General features: G+C 39.8%; 1 protein-coding gene across 1 annotated transcript in view; it reads left to right on the plus strand.

Annotated features, from left to right (window-relative positions):
* Nucleotides 1–18,479, plus strand: part of PPFIBP2 (PPFIA binding protein 2) — a 76,125-nt gene extending 57,646 nt beyond the window's left edge. Inside the window, exons 9-28 of the mRNA XM_059848401.1 lie at nucleotides 1,055–1,116; nucleotides 1,633–1,708; nucleotides 2,412–2,509; nucleotides 2,688–2,752; nucleotides 3,165–3,233; nucleotides 3,614–3,674; nucleotides 5,193–5,234; nucleotides 6,806–6,950; nucleotides 8,259–8,318; nucleotides 8,902–9,040; nucleotides 9,674–9,802; nucleotides 10,295–10,445; nucleotides 10,598–10,709; nucleotides 11,201–11,289; nucleotides 11,988–12,110; nucleotides 12,712–12,834; nucleotides 13,640–13,828; nucleotides 14,225–14,395; nucleotides 15,930–15,995; nucleotides 16,699–18,479. Coding sequence (XP_059704384.1) covers nucleotides 1,055–1,116; nucleotides 1,633–1,708; nucleotides 2,412–2,509; nucleotides 2,688–2,752; nucleotides 3,165–3,233; nucleotides 3,614–3,674; nucleotides 5,193–5,234; nucleotides 6,806–6,950; nucleotides 8,259–8,318; nucleotides 8,902–9,040; nucleotides 9,674–9,802; nucleotides 10,295–10,445; nucleotides 10,598–10,709; nucleotides 11,201–11,289; nucleotides 11,988–12,110; nucleotides 12,712–12,834; nucleotides 13,640–13,828; nucleotides 14,225–14,395; nucleotides 15,930–15,995; nucleotides 16,699–16,770 — 2,042 coding nt within the window. The 3' untranslated portion in view covers nucleotides 16,771–18,479. The remainder of the gene's footprint in view (nucleotides 1–1,054; nucleotides 1,117–1,632; nucleotides 1,709–2,411; nucleotides 2,510–2,687; nucleotides 2,753–3,164; nucleotides 3,234–3,613; nucleotides 3,675–5,192; nucleotides 5,235–6,805; nucleotides 6,951–8,258; nucleotides 8,319–8,901; nucleotides 9,041–9,673; nucleotides 9,803–10,294; nucleotides 10,446–10,597; nucleotides 10,710–11,200; nucleotides 11,290–11,987; nucleotides 12,111–12,711; nucleotides 12,835–13,639; nucleotides 13,829–14,224; nucleotides 14,396–15,929; nucleotides 15,996–16,698) is intronic.
* The last annotated feature ends 4 nt before the right edge of the window (nucleotides 18,480–18,483 follow it).

The following is an 18,483-nucleotide window of genomic DNA, read 5'->3' on the forward strand; positions in this document are numbered from 1 at the left end:
TTTTGATTTGGCTATGCCTGTGCATGTCCTGTGTCTCTTCTTTGAGAAAACACCTGTGAGGTTCGTGTACATGTTTTAAACTTAATCATTGCAAGGTGTGCACTTTCCAGAATCCCTGCAATAAAAACTAATTACAGCTTTTTCAAATAGTTTAGCTATGACATTGTGTGTTCAACCTTCATTTGTAAAACCTTTTTTCACAGATGCTCTTGGCAACGTTGATTTTCTTTCCCCTCTCTCCCTTCCTGCCTGCTGCCATATATGTTTTCATGGTTTTTTGGGGACAGTTGTGTCTGGTTTAATGTCAAAAAGCATGAATAGCTGGAGGTGGTAGTTACAAGACAGGAACTATTTCAGGTTCTGTCTCCATCACACTTGGTTTACTCAGGAAGGTTTGCTGGCACTATTGTGTAGAGAAAAATGAGAGACTTGGTTCAGCAAAGTCAGGATGTGATTAACAACCTCATCAATTTCAGAGAGAGTGTTTTAATTGACTGGATTTTAACATTACTGGATAGCCTCTCTCACTAAATTTTGTGTGAGGAAATTCTCCATTAGAACATGATGTAGATTTAAACCAAGTTACCCATCCTGAAACATTTAAGTAAATAACATTTTACAGAATTTCCTTCTATCAAACCAGTTTTTTGTTATTTTTCATTCCCAAGTTCATGGATGTACTTTAGCTGCTTCTCAGATGGAATATATTTTCAATCCTACTTTAAATTATTTCCTTAAGTACATAACAGCACACACACTCTCATCTTTTGCAAAATGAGCTTCAGTGTTTATTTTCCATTGCTTGACTTTCATAGTTTAAAATACTGTTATGGAATCTTTTGTAAGCAAAACCAGGATGTTTGTGTTGTGCAGTACTTTTTATAGTTCAGCTTCTGAAAAAATCTGCACTAAATGTAGTTTAGTAGGGCACTGGCCATGCCACTGACATGGTTTTGGTTTATTAGTAAGAACAAAGGGAAAGTATCACAAAACATCTATTTACAGTAAACAGAACAAGTCTTATTTCTCTTACAACATTTTAAAACATTTTCAGACCAAGAAGTTCAGAGGTTGAAGATAGGAATGGAGACATTATTGGCTGCAAATGAAGAAAAGGTGAGAAAATAATTCTTGTTCTATTCTGTTAAGAATGAAATTATGGGTTTGAATCTCTGAAACGTTCCAAATAACACACTTCCTGTCAGGACTAAATGAGAAAGGGGATTCATTCTTCAGGAGACTGTAATTTTTGTGGTAACAAATCAAGCCATGGGGTTTTTCTGGATGGTGGCACACCCATATATGATCACATAGACAATAATATGCATCCCTAAAAACTTCCTTTAGCAAGCAGGGAATCCAGACAGGGAAACATTAGTTCTGGAGAACATTAATGTCACTCATAACATTTACTTCTCAAAAAAAGCTGTAATGTCAAACTCCTCTGGTTTCCCTGCTACTATAATTTCACATTGTCCAGCAAATATTGTGTACAAAGGCAAATAACATTCCTTACAAGGCATGTGAAGAACTGAGCCTGTTTTCATTAAAATCAGAGATGTAGTACAGTGTTTCTGCAGTTGAAAATGAAGGATTTAAAATGTAATTTAATTTATTTAATGTTTTCCACAGGACCGTCGGATAGAGGAGCTGACACTACTGCTAAGCCAGTACAGGAGGGTCAAGGACATAATGATTGCAGCTCATGGTAAAATGGCCTGGGAATAATTTCCTGCTTTAATTTTTAGTTTATGTGGTGTTTCCTGTGACCATTATGACCTGTGACCACCAACCATGTTTCACAGCATAAAATGATCCTAGAGACGGAGATCCCATTTCCTTTCCACTGAGGAAAGCCCTGACAGCTGACAAGACAAGTTTTGTTTGGAAGGAAAAACTGAAAACCCACATTGCTTTGCTGCACACAGTTCTGTGTATTTAACTTCAAAATCTGAGGGGGGGGGGGAAATATCTGTGTCCCATTTCTCATGTACAGTGTAGAAAGTGGAGTGGGTTTTAGGACAATCTCATTTCAAGTTGCCACCATAATTTTCAACACTGAATTGAATCTGGGATACCCGACCTTCTGAAAGGACAGTTTTGTTCCATGCACACCATCACATTAACAAGCAATAACCATATTTTTAGGCCTTGCATGGCAGAATGGAAACTTGTGTTTAACACACAAAAATAGGGAATGAGAGTGAATGTATTTAACACACAAAATAGGGAATGAGAGTGAATGTATTTAACACACAAAATAGAGAATGAGAGCAAATCTCTCTCTGAATATTCGTTAATAAATAAATAAAAAGAAGCAAGGAGCAAGCCATGATGCTCTGGATTGTTGAGCTGTTGCAGAGAGCAAACTTTGGCTGTTTCTCTCCCTTTCTACTCTCTAATGCTTTCAGGCTCTCCTGTCTCTGGTGGCAGCGAAGAGGAGCTTGAGGCAACTTTAAGGAAGTGGAATCTTCTGAATAACTCTCAAGGGGAATTACTGAAAACAGAGGTACAGATGTTCTACAAGCAGGTTCTGCTGCACAGATGATTCTTTGCTGTTGTTTTCTCTGCAGTAATGTGGGTGAGGGTTCAGCCCTGGCAGAATTTTTGTATTCCTTGGTATGGGCACAGTAGATTCAGCAGAAGACATCAAAGCTACAGGCTTGAAACTCTTCTGTCTTACCCAGGCCTCTGCAGGAGAATTGTCACCAGTTGTGCTCCCTCCAGTGCCACACAAAACCATGGAAATCAGGCAAGACCTTTCTTTCACCTGTGGTGCTTAATTGTATTATTTAGACTGTTCAACTATTGGCATCTTCTCTTGACTCTTCTTGGTTTTGCAGCACTTTGGGGCACTTGTGAAAACTGTGCTTGTCATGGAGGTTTACAATGCTTAGATGTTTAAGGTTTAAATTATAGGAATAATTCAGCATTTTTATATATTATATATTTATATAATATAAATTTTACTGTATGAATATATTTATATTATATTATAAATCTAATATATATATAAAGATACATATGAAAATATATATACTGTATAGTCTATTATAATATGTTATATATTTGTGGTTTTATTTATTTATATAAATATATTTATATTTATATATTTATAAATAGTATTTTGATATATTTATATATAAATTTATTTGTATTTAAAGTGGAAGCATTCCAGTACCTTCAAGTAATTTAACTTCTCAGCAGGAAGAATCTTTAGAAGTCACAAATAGGTAAGAATAAGTAACTTTCATCAAAATGTGAAACAATTTTCCTTTCTAAAATCCCTAAAGGTTGCACATTACTCATAGTTATTGCTGTGCTTGTTAAGAGTTTCTAAAATCATCTAGAGGAACAAGGCTACAGCTGCCCATGGGGCCTGGCTGCTTTCACTGCTGGTCAGAGGATGCCTTGTTGCTCTTTCTGCCTTCATCTATTGCTGTTCTCAATTTTCAGAACTAAAAGCACAATAAAATAAACAAATATCTTAATTCTGAGCTATGTTTTATGCAGACATTATGTGACTTATGCAGCTGTTGTGCATGAGACACTGGTGAGATGCAAACAAACCATGTTGTATTGACTGCTTCTTCTTTGCCTGTGCCTTTTTAAGGGTTCCGCAGAAAAAAAAGTCCAGTAGTTTAGAAGACTTGCAGAGTGAGTCCTTGGAAAAGGTTGGTTTATTTGTCATCACAACTTCTGGTGTTTAATGTCACAACTAAAAGACAAAGATCAAATATAAATATTATTTTTGTTATGCATTCAGTAACCACCACTAACTCTGTATGTGGGGAAAGAGCCCTAAAAGAGCTCCAGTTCTTTTTCACCCCCATTTCTAAGCTGGTTGACACACCCATGTGGACACACCTTCAAATTCAGTTTTTTCCCTGAGAGAAAAATATTTAAGTGAAATACAAGAAATAATGAGGAGTCATTTTGTTAAACTGCAGTATTATTTTGTTTATAGTTTGTTTTGTTTTTTAATATATTTTACTTTCAAATCACCAAAAATATTAAGGCAGCTAATCCTGAAAGTAGCTAAATATTGGGACTGGGTATTTCCACATAGGAATCTTTTTTGGATGTGTGCATGTAACAGTGTTTTCCCTGAGCTTTCTGATACAAAAGGCATCAGAAAGTTGGCAGAGATGCTGCCTTAGTTAAAGCAGCAGGAGCACTTCAAGGGCTTTAATTCCACTTCAGAATAAATCTTCCCAGTTTGCAAAGTCTTGTTACATTGTGGTCCACAGTCTTGTTTTGTCATTATGTACACTGACATTTTTCTACACTTTTGTAATTCTGCTTTGTGAGACTGTTGTTTTTTTCTGTCCCCAAAGCTGGCTTAATACCAGGTGACCTAGACCCAGTAATACCATTGAAACCAGATACCGGTCATATGATTGCTCCAGTTCTTAAATTTTTTAAAATTTTCCTAAATATTTTCATATATTTCTTGAATTGCTGCAGATGGTAGTGACCAAGTAGGATGAAATTTGTGAAATTTGTGCTGCATTTGTTTGTAGTCACACACATGACAAATCAGAACTCGCATTTCATTCCATGGAGAACTGATAAAGGTTTTTTTGTCATAACTTTTAGTTATTTTCTTGTCTTAAACCAAAAATCTGAATTTGTCTCTGTGATGTGCTGTGATAAGGCTGGACCTACACATTTATTGCTGGAGTTATTCTGCCTTGCTCAAAGCTCAAAGTCCCCCTGCTCCCAGCAATAATAATAATAAAATAATAAACCACATCAGTGTCCGTGACCTAACTGTGGTGGAATTTTTATCTCTTGGTTTCCGTCAGAGCTCTTTATGGTTTCAGCTGGATCCATACAGGATTGTGTGTATTATTTTATGTCAGTTGTTTTCATATTGGTCTGTTAAACAGCTGTTGTGTTCCCAGCTCAAAGCAACTCTAAGGGACCACCCAGAAACCTGAAAATTCCTTTGATCACAACAGAACTCAAACAGGAATTTTGTTGAGTGGGGAATGAACAAACACAATTAGTATTAAATATTGGATTGAAATTAAATTAAGAGGTCCTTGTAATATATTGTCCATACATTAAGCAGCATCTCAATAGCAATAAGACTACATTTGATGTTCCATGTATGTATGTTAATACTAACATTTGTCTGTTGCTTTTTTCCACAAAACTTTGAAATTGCCCTCCCTGAAACTCCATAGTATGTAGATGGAAAACCAGCACAGCCTGTTGTAGAACAAGAGGTATATTAACTGCAATCTTCCCTAACAATTCTCTGGTGTGGTGTGTGTGATGTGCTGTGATGGTATGGCTGGTTTGCATTTTACATTCCTTTTCTCTTCAAAATGTTTGCATAGTTCTAGTGCTGACAAACAACACAAGGGGTCAAGATTTGAGAGGGAAATGTTTTGGTTTTTTACTTTTTATCTAGAAGCTTGTTACAGCTGAGGTCAGTCAGTCTGAGAATACACACTGCTGATGTAAGACACAATTTCTCTACTCTTACAATATTTTTGGTACAAGTCAGGATGTATCATGCAGTTGCCAAAAAGGAGCAGGAGTTGAGGACCTGAGCAATCTGGCCTGCAGTTGTAGTATCCAAAGAATCCTCTAGGCCTTGGAATAAGAACAGATAAAGCAGTGGTTATCTCATAGAATTTTTAATGTATCATCCTGTCACAGACAATGTTTTGAAGCAATTTTGTTGGAGTGGGGTTACTTTCCTCTGTACTAAATATGGTTTGCCTATTTCCACTGCAAAGTTTTCCTATGAAACCTCCATTCTGAAACTGAAACACTTCCCAGTGGGAGTTTATTCCAAAACACATATTGGATGTACACCACTCCCCCTAATAATGGCAGCTGGAGCTGCCGGTTCACTGCTTGTCTCAAAAAGCATCCCTGTCCTGCAGCTTTCACCCAGAGTGTTGGCTTGTCCATTTTTTCCTCTGGATTCAGTGTTGAAGAAATCCCAACAAGCCATTTCCAAAACTGTAGGCAAAAGTACTTCTGTGAAAAATGTTCTTTGCCTGGAAAATTAACTTATTAGGCTCAAAACTATCAGATTTATGGGAACATTTCATCTAGCCTTGTAAAAGGAGCAAGGCGCCCTAAGTAGATATCACTTGAATGCAAGGAAAATTAAATTCCGTGATAGAACTGGCAATTACATTTAGCAATAATTCTTAAAAAAAATAATTTCACATTTGTATTTCTAAGCAAAGAGATTTTTGTCCTTACAAAAGTTAAATTTCTGTACCCTAACTTTGGCTTTGATTCTTTTATGTTATTTATGGTGTTAGGAAATACATTTGTGGAAATTTAAGGTGTACAAATACTTTTGGGTTGAATTCCAGTGAGATACAATTGTGAGGCAGAAACAGAGAAAGTCTGGTGGAAAATAGGGGAGAAAAAATGATCTGAGAAGTAACTAAACACATTTTTGGTGCTATCAAAGTTGACCTTGGAAAGATCAAACAATTAAATAGTGACAGGGTCCTGGAGGAAAGGGAGGACAACTAGAAAAATTCTTATGGCAAAACCAGGTAATATTTAACATATATTTTAAAGCAGTGCAGAGTGGATGAAATGGGAGGAACAGATGAGGGAAGGCAAGGCTGTGTCTTAGCTAGGAAACTGTCAGCGAATGGATGGGTTTAAATTGAGTTGTCTGTAAGCAGGAACTTGCAGGGAGTGGAGTAATTTTGAACCAGATTTTTTCTGAGCTTTAAGAACATTGTGTAACAGATTGCAGAGGCTGTGAGCAGTTTGAATTTTGTATTTATTTTATCTTTCCTTCTTTTAAAAACAACAGAGTAAGCCAGTGGGGAAAGGCAGCAAGTACCAAACGCTGCCAGGAAAGCTGCCCCGAGCCCTGCAGAATGGAGAGCAGGGAATGTACAGCTCCCCGGAGGGATGTGGCACCGGTGACAACGATGACAGCAGCATCCCCGGCCTGAGTATGTACCTGTGCCACCCCCAGAGGGAACATCCAAACTGTGAGAGGGGCTGGGACATAGCATGGGGTGGAATCTTCTGTGCCAGAACAATGCACTGTGATGTTCACGTGGTTCACTTATGGAATGTCCTACTACTTCTTTTTTTTCTATTTTTCTTTTTTTTTTTTTTTTTTAAACAAATACCAGAAAAAGCCCCATAGCTCATGGCAGAATGAGGGATGAGTTTAATTTTGAGGGGTTTTTTTTCTGTTGCACCTGACGATTCCACTTGAAACTTCATTGTACAATCATCAAAAACATGAAAATTTTGGGTAAAAATCCCTTTATCAGCACTGTTGGTTGCTTAGCTGTGGGGGACCCACTAGTGAAAATTTAATTTACTACATGCGGAAAAACATCTGTGGGTTTTGGAACTACAAATATATATTTCCATTGCACAACCACAGCCCTGTGGAATCCTGAAATAATTTCTTTTCAGTGGCACCTTAAGCACAGATTTGTTGACAAAAAGGTGTTAGGAGTGAGGCACAGGATCAGATATTTTTAGGACTGAAGGGCTTGGGAGCTCGGGCACAAGAGTAAACCTTGTGATTCTGGTCTTCATGCACTTTAAAAGTTGCAGTGGGTTTTTTTTTTTTTTTTTTTTTTGTTTGGCTGTAGTTTTTTTCTTTGGTGTGTTTATTTTAAGGCCTGGTGGTCCCTAAAGCTGCTAGCACACTGCAGTTTCAAGGTTGCAATAGGTTGTGATTGTTCTGGCGTTTTCAAAGAGCTTTTCTGTGATGGCAACTTTGCAGACAATGAATGAGCCATGCTGAAGTGTCTTTAACTGCAGGATTATCCAAGGGTGGGTGAGCTTGAAAAGGAAAGTGTTCTTTTTCTAGAAACAAGCAATGGCTTCTTAAATACACCGAGTTAAGAGAATTTTTTCTGCAGGTTGATTTGTTTCTTTGTACATGCAGTGAATTCATTCCACCTCCAATTCTGTATTTCAGAGCAATTTGATGTAATCTTAGCCACTGCTTCATTTCAGATACTCTGCAGGCTTTGTAGAGCTCTGTAGTCTTTGCTTTAAGAGCTGAAAATTTCCAAGAATAGTTAGGAAAGCCCAAACAGGTCCATTTCCATCCCTACCTGTTTCAGATGATCTGTACAGAGTTCTTGGGGCTTGTGCACACCAATGCATATTCACTTCCATATGTAACTGCTTCTTTTGCTTATAGTTTCTGCTCTAAATGCTTAGCTTAACTACTCTGCCCTTCTGTAACTTTATTTTGCTGGTGTTTTGTATCTTCTTTGCTTCTCCATCTGGCTTTCTGCTTCTTGGGATGACTGAAGATCGCGGCAGGAGTGTCAGTGCACCCGTGCTAGGTACTGTATCCAAACAAGATGCAATTTTAACACTCAGGTTGCCGCTTACTTTGTTTTTTTCCTTTCCCTCTCCCTTTCCCTATGAAATACTAATCCCAGCTGGGCCCTCTGGACTGAACTCCTTATGTGCAGTACTGAAATGAAGTAATAGCTGCTGCTGTGTGGCATTCACATGGGGTTTCTTTTTCTTTTTATGGCACTTTTTCCTGGTTTCATTCTGTTTTCACTGAATTTAGAAAAATTCCCACTGATTTTGATGGAGGAGCTGAGGTATTTAGAGCAGGCAAGAAGACCTTCAATTAATTTAAATAATGTAGTTAAATAGAAAAGACTGAAATAATAGAATTATTTAACAGAATTATTTTACCCAATGTTTTATTATTTTCTTTTTTTTTTTTATTTTAATCAAATGTCCAGCTGTTTTTTCACCTTCTGAGCACGTTTGGTTTTTTTTACAAAAAAGAATGATTTTATAGGTATCTCTACTTTTGTATCATGTCCTGCATTTAAACATCAGCCTCCCAGACAACAACTTTATCAATAATGAGTATAAAATGTGACTATATTACTGTTCTTAACCCAGGAGAAACAGAGAACATGGATGGTACAGTGGTCTCAGATGACCTTTCACCTCTTTCTTCGGGAATGGATTCAGGTCCACAATCTCCATGGGCTCCAGAAAACAGAAAGAGTCCAAAAGGGATCAAGAAAATCTGGGGAAAGTAAGGTCTATTTTTTTTTTTATTCACTGTCAAAGCATTTCAGCTGAGAATGAATTCCCAGCAAAATCTACAATTATCTATAGCAAGAATAAACTAAAATCTGGGGAGCAAAAGCAGCTCTGGGATTGCACAGGTGTGTCCTTATGAACACAGGGGGGTGGAAAAAATGTTGGGAGTGTTCACAGCATCATGCTGGTGAAAGAAATAAGGCACTGCTGTCATCTTAATGCTATTAATTTAGCATGCCAGCAGTTTTATTTGCCATGAAAAATTAAATTGTAGCAATTTGCTCATTACGAAAGACACTAGGCAAAAAAGGTAAAGCAGAAGGAACAGAAAGCAGAGCACAGTTGCACTGTGTCTACTTGATCTGCTTCAGCAACAGCAGCCATTTCCACGTCTACATTATTAATTGGATCAAAGTGTTACAGCTGCTCTATGGAGCTCCTTTATTTTCCTCCAGAGCTAGGTCCAGACTGAATTTCCTAGAACTCCTTCAGCTGCCTCTGGAATTTGGCAATTGCAGTTTCCAGGGAGATCCACAGAGCTGTAGTTGTCACTGTAGTTTCCATGCAGAACAAACATCCTCTGTCAGCAGCTAACAGTCCTGTCGTGGCACTCTTGTCTTGCAAGAATTCGAAGAACTCAGTCAGGTAACTTCCCTGCAGACGACCTGGGGCTGGCAGAGTTCCGGAGGGGAGGTCTCCGGGCAACAGCTGGACCTCGCTTATCCCGATCCAAGGACACCAAAGGCCAGAAGAGGTAACAGCTCCTCCTCCTCCTGCCCCTGGCACAGCCTGGTGCTGTTAAATGTGCCCAACGGCCAAACCCTCCTCTTGGGGACTTTGCCCAAGCATTTCGGGCCACGTGGAATTCCACAACAGCTGGAAAGAATTTCCCCAGTAGCAAAGTCATCCCCTGCCTGCACTCCTCCAACTGCAAGTTGCAGCTTGCTTGGTGGAGTGTCAGAAATTTCACCTTGTTAAAGAACAAGGATAATAATTACCTCCTCATCTGCATAATGATGAGGATTCAGCAATTCTCTTTTCCCTCTTTGCAAACAGAAGATGGGAAATTCTTATCCGTCTGCAGCTGTTCACAGGTTGTGGCTGGGCTGCCAAATTCCCGGGACACCCCAGAATACAGCACCCCAACAGATCTGCTGCTGTGCTGCCTCTGGCACACCCTGAGCTTTCCAATATGGACATTCCTTCTTTCCTTTAAGATTTTCCTGATGTTTCTTGTGCTTTTCAGTGACCACAATGCCCCCTTTGCTCAGTGGAGCACTGAAAGAGTTTGTAACTGGCTGGAGGACTTTGGCCTGGGCCAGTATGTGATTTTTGCCCGGCAGTGGGTGACATCAGGCCACACACTGTTAACTGCCACACCTCAGGACATGGAAAAGGTAATCACTGCTTCCCTCCACTTGCTAGTTCTGTCCCACCAAACCATTGGCTCTACCTTGCTGAAATCCACAGTATCAATTTTCATAGTTACCTCATGTGAGGAAAGGAGCCAGAGGCAGGGCAAACTTTTTGTTAATGTTTCTTGTTCCAGGAAATGGGAGTAAAACATCCACTGCACAGGAAGAAATTGGTTTTGGCCATTAAAGCTATAAATGCAAAACAAGATGAGAAGTCTGCACAACTTGATCATATCTGGGTGACACGTAAGTGTTTGGACTCTCCTGGGGTTGGTTGGGAAGGAATTTCTCCCACCTCTCTGACAGGGCAGCCTGATTCATGTTTAAACAGTTACCAAACACCTTTTAAAAAGCACCAAGTTTCCCCATAGAAGAACTGAGGATTTTTGTGTTGCTCTTGACATCCAAACATACAGTTTGTGGTATGCTCTTCCATAGGGAGCCCTCTCAGACAGCAGGAAATCAAATGGGTGGGCTCAGGCTAGGAAGGGCTCCATTGTGCTGCAGAAAATGTGCTGCATCACGTGTTGTAAAATCAAATATTGCAGGGCTGCTGTGGACAAAGCTGGTTGGAGGGAATTGCTTTCAGGCTGCTGGCAAGAGGCTGTCCTCAGGAAAGGGGAACAGGTAGAATGAGCCACCTGAATGTCTCAAAAGAAGCCAGGCCAGGCAAGTAGGGAGAAGGGCTTCATTCTCATCCCTCTGGATTTGGTTCCTCATTGCTCTCATATCTGCAGGGTGGCTTGATGACATTGGCTTGCCTCAGTACAAAGACCAGTTTCATGAATCCAGAGTAGATGGGAGGATGTTGCAGTACTTAACTGTGGTAAGTACAGTCCTTTTTCCTAAGTTTTACCAATTTTAACTTCTGAATAAGAAAAAAATTTTAAAATTTTCCTTTGAATGTGAGCAGTTAAAGAATTTTTGCAAGACAGAGATAGTGCCAGTAATAACTCCTTTGTGCTGCCTAGTGCATGGAATTTGTTCCTAAGGTCCATAAAATAAGTCACATGTTAGGGCTAACTTCTGCAAAGTCCTTCTTTCAATATCATGTATCACACCACAATTAAAAGTAAAATGACCTGTTTTACATGTAACCTGTGGAGCTCATTGTTCTCCACACCAAGTTAGCAACAATATTCACCAAAGTAACAGCAGAAAATCCAGTGATCTGTACAGCTCTGACCACATCCACAGCACACCATGAGCCACACACAGCCACGCTTTTCTTCCCATTCTCCTGCCCAAGTCTGGGTAATTAAGGCCTGGATTTGCCTTAACAGGCTACACTTCTGCCTTCATTTTTTAGCCAGGTCTTGCTAGGGTGCAATGTTAAAAAACCCCAACAAACCAACAACAGAAGCCCCTCCAAACTTCCACCCTAACAAAACCTAAACCTTCTTTAAACTTTCATCTTCCCTAAACCACAGTTACTGTAGTGTTATATAAAACTGCACAGCAAATTTAAACTCTCTCTGTTTTGGTGTGTGTTCTGTGCCACCTGAAAGTCTCTCTCCTTCACAGAATGACCTTCTCTTCCTGAAAGTCACCAGTCAGCTGCATCACCTGAGTATTAAATGTGCCATTCACGTGCTGCGTGTCAACGGCTTCAATCCTTCCTGTCTGCGCAGGAGGCCAGTTGAGGAGGTAAAAGAATGTTGAAATAAATTAATTTAAGCAAGCACAAATAACCTGGTCCCAGCCAAAAGGGATGGAAAATCAGCAGTATACAGTGATACAACAGAATCATTGCTTCTAGGTACTTGCACCTAAAGCAGCAGTTATGCCACTTATTAGTTGAATCTCATACATTTCTCTTCAGAAGTTGCTTGCATAGTGGAAAAAAGTCAATTCATCTTCCAAGAGAATAATTTGGAATGATTTGTCTTCGCCTGACCTAATTTTTAAAATCTGTAAGGTTTTACCTGATCAGCAGTTTTTTCTTAGCATTAAACACTGTCAATAACCCTGTTGTCAAATGTTCCCTTTTTATCCCTGTAATCTGTAATCTCTGCTGTTGTACTTCCTGATGCTACACATGGGGTTTCATCAGTATGAGACCAGGTCTGCCATCTCAGCAGAGACTGCTTGAAAGGGGCCTGAAGAGAAACAGTCCCTCAGTCAGGGAAGAACAAGTGCCCTTGGAGGAAGAGGGGGGAGGCTGTTTTTATCTGAGCTGAGATACAAGGTGTGCACACTCAGACAGTGCAGGCTGTGGTGTCATCACCTTTTGTGGTCTCTCCAACAGAACGTCTCTCCTGCCGACGTGGTGCAGTGGTCCAACCACAGGGTGATGGAATGGCTCAGATCAGTGGATCTGGCAGAATATGCACCCAACCTTCGAGGCAGCGGAGTGCACGGGGGCCTGATCGTAAGAATTTACCATTTCACTTTTGGAAATTGACAGGCTGTAATATAAACCATCTTTTGTCTGATGTTCATCAAGCTGAAAGAAACAAGAACATCTGCAATGTGACAGCGTGATCAGGCCTTCTAAGGAGACCCTTTGTCTGATCCGTGCATCTTGATTTTACAAAAGAAAGCTAAAATAAAAAAGGAACAGCTAAAACACTTTCTGTAATCAAAGCTGAGCTCTGCACAAGTGTATGACAGCAGCACAGAAAAGGAAACCTCAACTGCTTTTTGATAAGGCATCCCTGAGTGTTTCTTTGAGTGATTTACCAGAACTCTGAGCTATGCTAAAAAACCACCCTGAAATCACAGCAGTCAGGAAATGACATTTTTTTAATTCAAAACATTCAGAATTATTTGCAGCTCAGTAATGTCAGGGTTCTGAAATACCACGATTCTACTGCTGTAGAATTTTTGCAAAAATGCAACGGTAGAAATCCTACTAAGATTAAGTTTTAACCCTGAGCAGAGCCGAAAATTCTGAAAGGAAACTTGTTCAACTCAAACAAATGTATGGTTTGATGATAAATATAAACACATATTGAGGGGTTTTATGATAAATATAAACACATATTTGCCTGATCGCGCTCAGCATTTTTCCTTGGCTCCTTTCAGGTATTTCCCATTCCAACCCCAGTATCATGAGTGAGCTATAAAAGGTCTAATGTGAACAGGTACTTAGTGAGAAATCCTCAGCTAAGCACTGTAGTGGTTTATTATTGCAAATATTTATATAAAAAGTAAACATCCTGCCCTTTTCCCAGATTCTGGAACCTCGCTTCAATGGTGACACGCTGGCCATGCTCCTGAACATCCCACCTCAAAAGACTCTCCTGCGCCGCCACCTCACCACTAATTTTAACGTGTTAATTGGGCCAGAGGCACAACAAGAAAAAAGAGAAACCATGGAGTCAGCAGCATACACACCTCTGACCACCACTGCCAAAGTTCGGGTAGGTACTGCTGTCAAAAAGGAGATGTCAGTGACAGACTTCTCCACTCTGAATTCCAAAGAAAGTAAGGAACAAATGTGGGCAGGGAGAGGTGAATTCTAGGGAGTGCTAAATTTCCCTTGATTTTAGATACCAGACCTTTTGCTATGTATCTGTTTCAATCAGGTCCTGAAAACAACAAAGCAATCTGTCCTGCCTTTCCTTAGAAGGAGCATCATGCAAATGCATTTTACATCCACTGGAACTCCAGTTTGAGAACAAATGCAGTTAATTCAGAATCTACGCTCTTGAATGACCAGGGTATAGCAGTAATCAAAAAAGGGGGGGGATTTTGAATGCTTACAGAAAAACTTTACTGGTTTTACTCAAACTACTTGTGTTGACTCCTTATTTTAGCCAAAGAAACTTGGATTTTCACATTTTGGAAACTTAAGGAAAAAGAAGTTTGACGAATCAACAGACTACATTTGTCCTATGGATACAAGCCCAGCTGCTACAAATGGTACTTCGAAAAACTATGGTGGCTACAAAGGACTTAGTCCTTTCACTGACAGGGAACTGGATCAGGTGGGACAGACAGACTGATGCCATGCTCATCTCATCCTCTCCATGCATTCCAAAGCTTGCAAATAACCAAATGTTCCCCTATAACAAACTCTTTGCTACATCCGCATGAGCTCACAGAGAAAAGTAATGGCTGTGGACACTGGAAAGAGTTCCAGACTAAGAATGTTGGGGTTTTTTTAATCAACATCATAATAATCTCATCCATCCTCAAGCCCTTTTTCAGGACTATGACACCTTTACACTCTGAAGATCGAGGTATTTTGTCAGTCAAGGGTGTGGTTGCAGGAAACATAAGACTTTTGTACTTCTAGCTTTCATAATTTTAGTATGGCACATTATTTTTTTTTTCATTATCTTTATTATGGGTGGGTTTTAATGTAATAAATTCATTTGGACAAACTTGTACAAAGCTATGGAGTTATATTAAAGTACAACTGGATTGTATTTTTTAACAGACAGTAATCAGAGAATCCAACTGAATTTTTCTTTCATGGTGTACAGTGGGGAGTAGTTCTGCTTAGGTAATATACGTGAAGACAATGCATCAGCAATGAACGAATTATTAATAAACCAATAGTTAATTCACTTTTGTAATGTAGTAGTGAACTTGTGAATGAAACTGTCTAGACAGCATACAGAGAAATGATGATAAAAACCATCAAATTTCATTTCAACTTCGCTGTTGTGTAAAGGGATGTAAACCCTGAAAAACGGAGCGCTCCTGGAGCCTTGTGTGAACTTCAGCAGCACACAAGAGCCACACAGAGGCAGCTGGAGTAAACTGGCCTTTCTCCAGTGACATAAAAACAGTTAAAGCCTGAGAATGGTCACAACACTGAAAAGACTAACTGTGCAGGTAATCTTTTCATTTGCATGGTTCAGTGCATCTAACATCTCATTTGTGTTCACTGGCTAACTGTGGTCTTTTTCGATGTACTGCTTCTAAACAGGGAGAATACCAAAGACTGACTGTGAGTGTGGATGTCCACTTGCTCAGCTAGGAGTTGTGAGGCAATGCATTAACTCTGAACCAAAAACTTGCACTGTGCAGTTGTTCAAGCATGACAGAAAGACTGGATTTTTCTCTAGGAGCATGGTGTGTCTATTAAGCATGACTTCTGAGCATGTGGCCCACACAGGAAATCACAATGCCCTAGAACTGGTGACATTCCTATGAAAAAAGAGGTAGGATTGTATCAAGAACTTCTTGCCTCTGAAAGCCTACCAGAAATAAGTAGTGTCAGACTATTTAAAAATACTACTTTTCATTGATAGTATCGGTTAAGCTTTTTCTTTTTTTCTGTGAATTAAAGGCCAAGTTAAATGGAATCAATCTCTCTTAATCAGGATCCACTCTTCCTATCACTAAATGCATTTTCACATACCTTGTAGCACGGAGGCATTTTTGTTAAGGAACTTTTCAACTTACCCCGGCTTCATTTGTCCAGGCACAGATCCCTCCCAAAGCTGCATGTAGAGTGAATAAAATTGCACATGCTGTCTGATTTGAACTAGTTGCTGACTGCTTTTACAGATGGAACACTCAGAAGGCACAGTAATGCAAATAGGGGCTCTTTCCCAAGGCATAACCCACCTCACGGTAAGTACTGGTTCCTTTCTTGTTCCAAAGTCACCCAGGTGCTCTGCTAAAACTCACTGAAAGTTGGTCATTGCTGGTGGTAATGAAGAGTAAGTGGGTCTCTGTTCTTGTTAAGTATCTCTTTACAGCCTGGTGACACATTTCAGTCAAAAAAAAAAAAAAAAAAAACCAAAACAATCCCTGCTTTTATATTGCTCTAGAAATTAAGCTTCATTTAGGCCTGTTTTCTTGAACTCTGATGTCTCTTTGACAAAATGACAGATATTCATCCCCTTAAATGAAAACAGTTCTTCAAAGATTTTACAGGTAACCACCACCTCAGTCACAGCAGCCAGGAATGAGGTACAGACTTTTGAATATTTACATGAGCTAAAACTCTGTGCAAAACCAAACACCTCACTTTTGCTTCTTCATTCCACAGAAGCCAATATATTCAAAAATAAGTGACTGGACAGCATAATGAAGAATTATGAAATATAGTTGAGTTGCATGCCAGACACAAAATCTCTAGAAGTTTCCCCACGCAAAAAAGTTTATTTAAAGCTGTATTGAAGAAATTCCCTTTGATTGTGTGTGGCTGTCACCTCCTGTGTTGTGATCCTGAGCTGGGTTTTGATTTGCTGGGTTGTGATTTGCAGCTGGGTCTCTGGGAGCACAAGCATCTCATCAAACACCCTCAGTCCTTCCCATCCTGCTCTTTCAGACACTGCTAAGCCAGGATGAAATGCTGAATGACAGCAGGTTTTTAACACCCTCCTTTGAAGACTGGAGATGATGCTTCAGCAGGACCAAGATCGCTGCTCGTACCTCACGCCTGCAGGAGCGGCCAGGAGCAGCTGGATGCCGTGGAGCAGGAAAGCTTTACCTCTTTTCTGCCACTGCCACCTCCCACCTAGCATTTCCTACTGTCAGTGTAGCCACAGCTTACAGGTAACTCTCCTCTGTGCTGTTTTCCCACATCATGTAATAGGAAACAGGAGTTGGGAGAGGAGTGGGACTCATATCCAGTCTGGAAAGCCGAGACTGGCAATGCTTTGTCCTTTCATTCAGTTGACTTTTACATGCTATGTTGATGTACTGTCATGTGAAAGACCTTTTGTAATTTTTTATTTTTATAATTAACTAGTAGTGCAGGAATCATTAACACATAATTGTACCACAGAGGCTAATCAGAGCTACCTGGAATTCAGCTGGATGCTGGTGAGAATAGCAGTAATGGCTCATTCACTCCTGTGGTCTTGCCAGACTGGTCCCCAGAAAGGATTTCAATCTCTCCTCCCTTTCACTGGCACTTGTCCTGCCCTCTCTTTACCCAGGTCAGTGCACTGACTTGGGAAGGATGGGAAGAATGGAACAAAGTACTGTCCATCCAGCCCTTGCTTTTATTAGGATGACAAGCTGCCTTGTTCACAAATCTTTACCTAAGGCAAAAACGACTACAGCAGGAAATTGTAACTCTGAGACTACCAGGAAAGTAGCAGAATAAAACAAAGATTTATTTCTTTAAAACACCTGAAAAAATAAATCTTTTACTGCTGTACTGGGCTAGACAAGACTGCATCAGAGGGAAGTATTCTCTCACTTTTTGAGGGGCTGAGGGTGAAGTTGTCACCTTTACAGCACCAATTACTTGTGGCATTTGTTTACATGTACATCTCCTGTATTAATGAGCTATTAACAAGCTCTCTTAGTAAACAGATAAACGGCAGGAAAAAAAATCTCCTTAATTGTAAGGAAAAGTACTTTGTACAGGGCTGGTTTGCATTACTCTCTCCTTGCTGGCTGCAGGTGTTGCTTTAGATTGCAATATAGCCTGAGGGCAGGTCACTGCCAGCCACAACCCTCCCAAAGAAAGAGGGAAGCTCCAGGGCTGGCCACAGGGTGCAGCAAGGGCTCTTTGAGAACTACCTGGGGTGCTTTTTACAGATGATCTACCCTGGTCCTCACTTCACCAGTCTCTCTCATGACGGACCTTGCACTGTATGGTCAGGTGTAAGAAGATAAACACAGGATTTGATTGTCCACAGTGGTAAAATCAAGGTAAATTCTTTTCAATCACTGCAAACTGAAAAAAAATTCAGAAAAATGAGAAATAAGTCTATGCATCAGCAAACTACTAATGTTTAATAAAAGCTATGAACTGTACCAGTCTGGCAATGCAGTCAGTGCTAGTGACCAGCTCAGGTACCATGGGCATTTAAAATACTTTGTCAGGTCAATTAGCCAACAGACTTATTACAGCACTGCAAATGGGACTGGTTGCTCCAGCTGCCCTAGGATATTCCAAACACAATACTTCCTATTTTCTTTCAATGCTGTATTTACAACTCAGCGTGGCATTGTGCTAACTTGGCTGTGAATAGTCAATCCACAAAACAGTTGATTCTTCTTTTAAATATATGTTGTATGAAATCCTAATTAGCATAACACTGGTAAAAATGCTTATTTTTTGAGTGTTATGAATAAATTCTGAATGTCCCCCTCTCTT

Source organism: Haemorhous mexicanus, chromosome 6 (genome assembly GCF_027477595.1).
Source record: "Haemorhous mexicanus isolate bHaeMex1 chromosome 6, bHaeMex1.pri, whole genome shotgun sequence".
NCBI lineage: Eukaryota > Metazoa > Chordata > Aves > Passeriformes > Fringillidae > Haemorhous > Haemorhous mexicanus.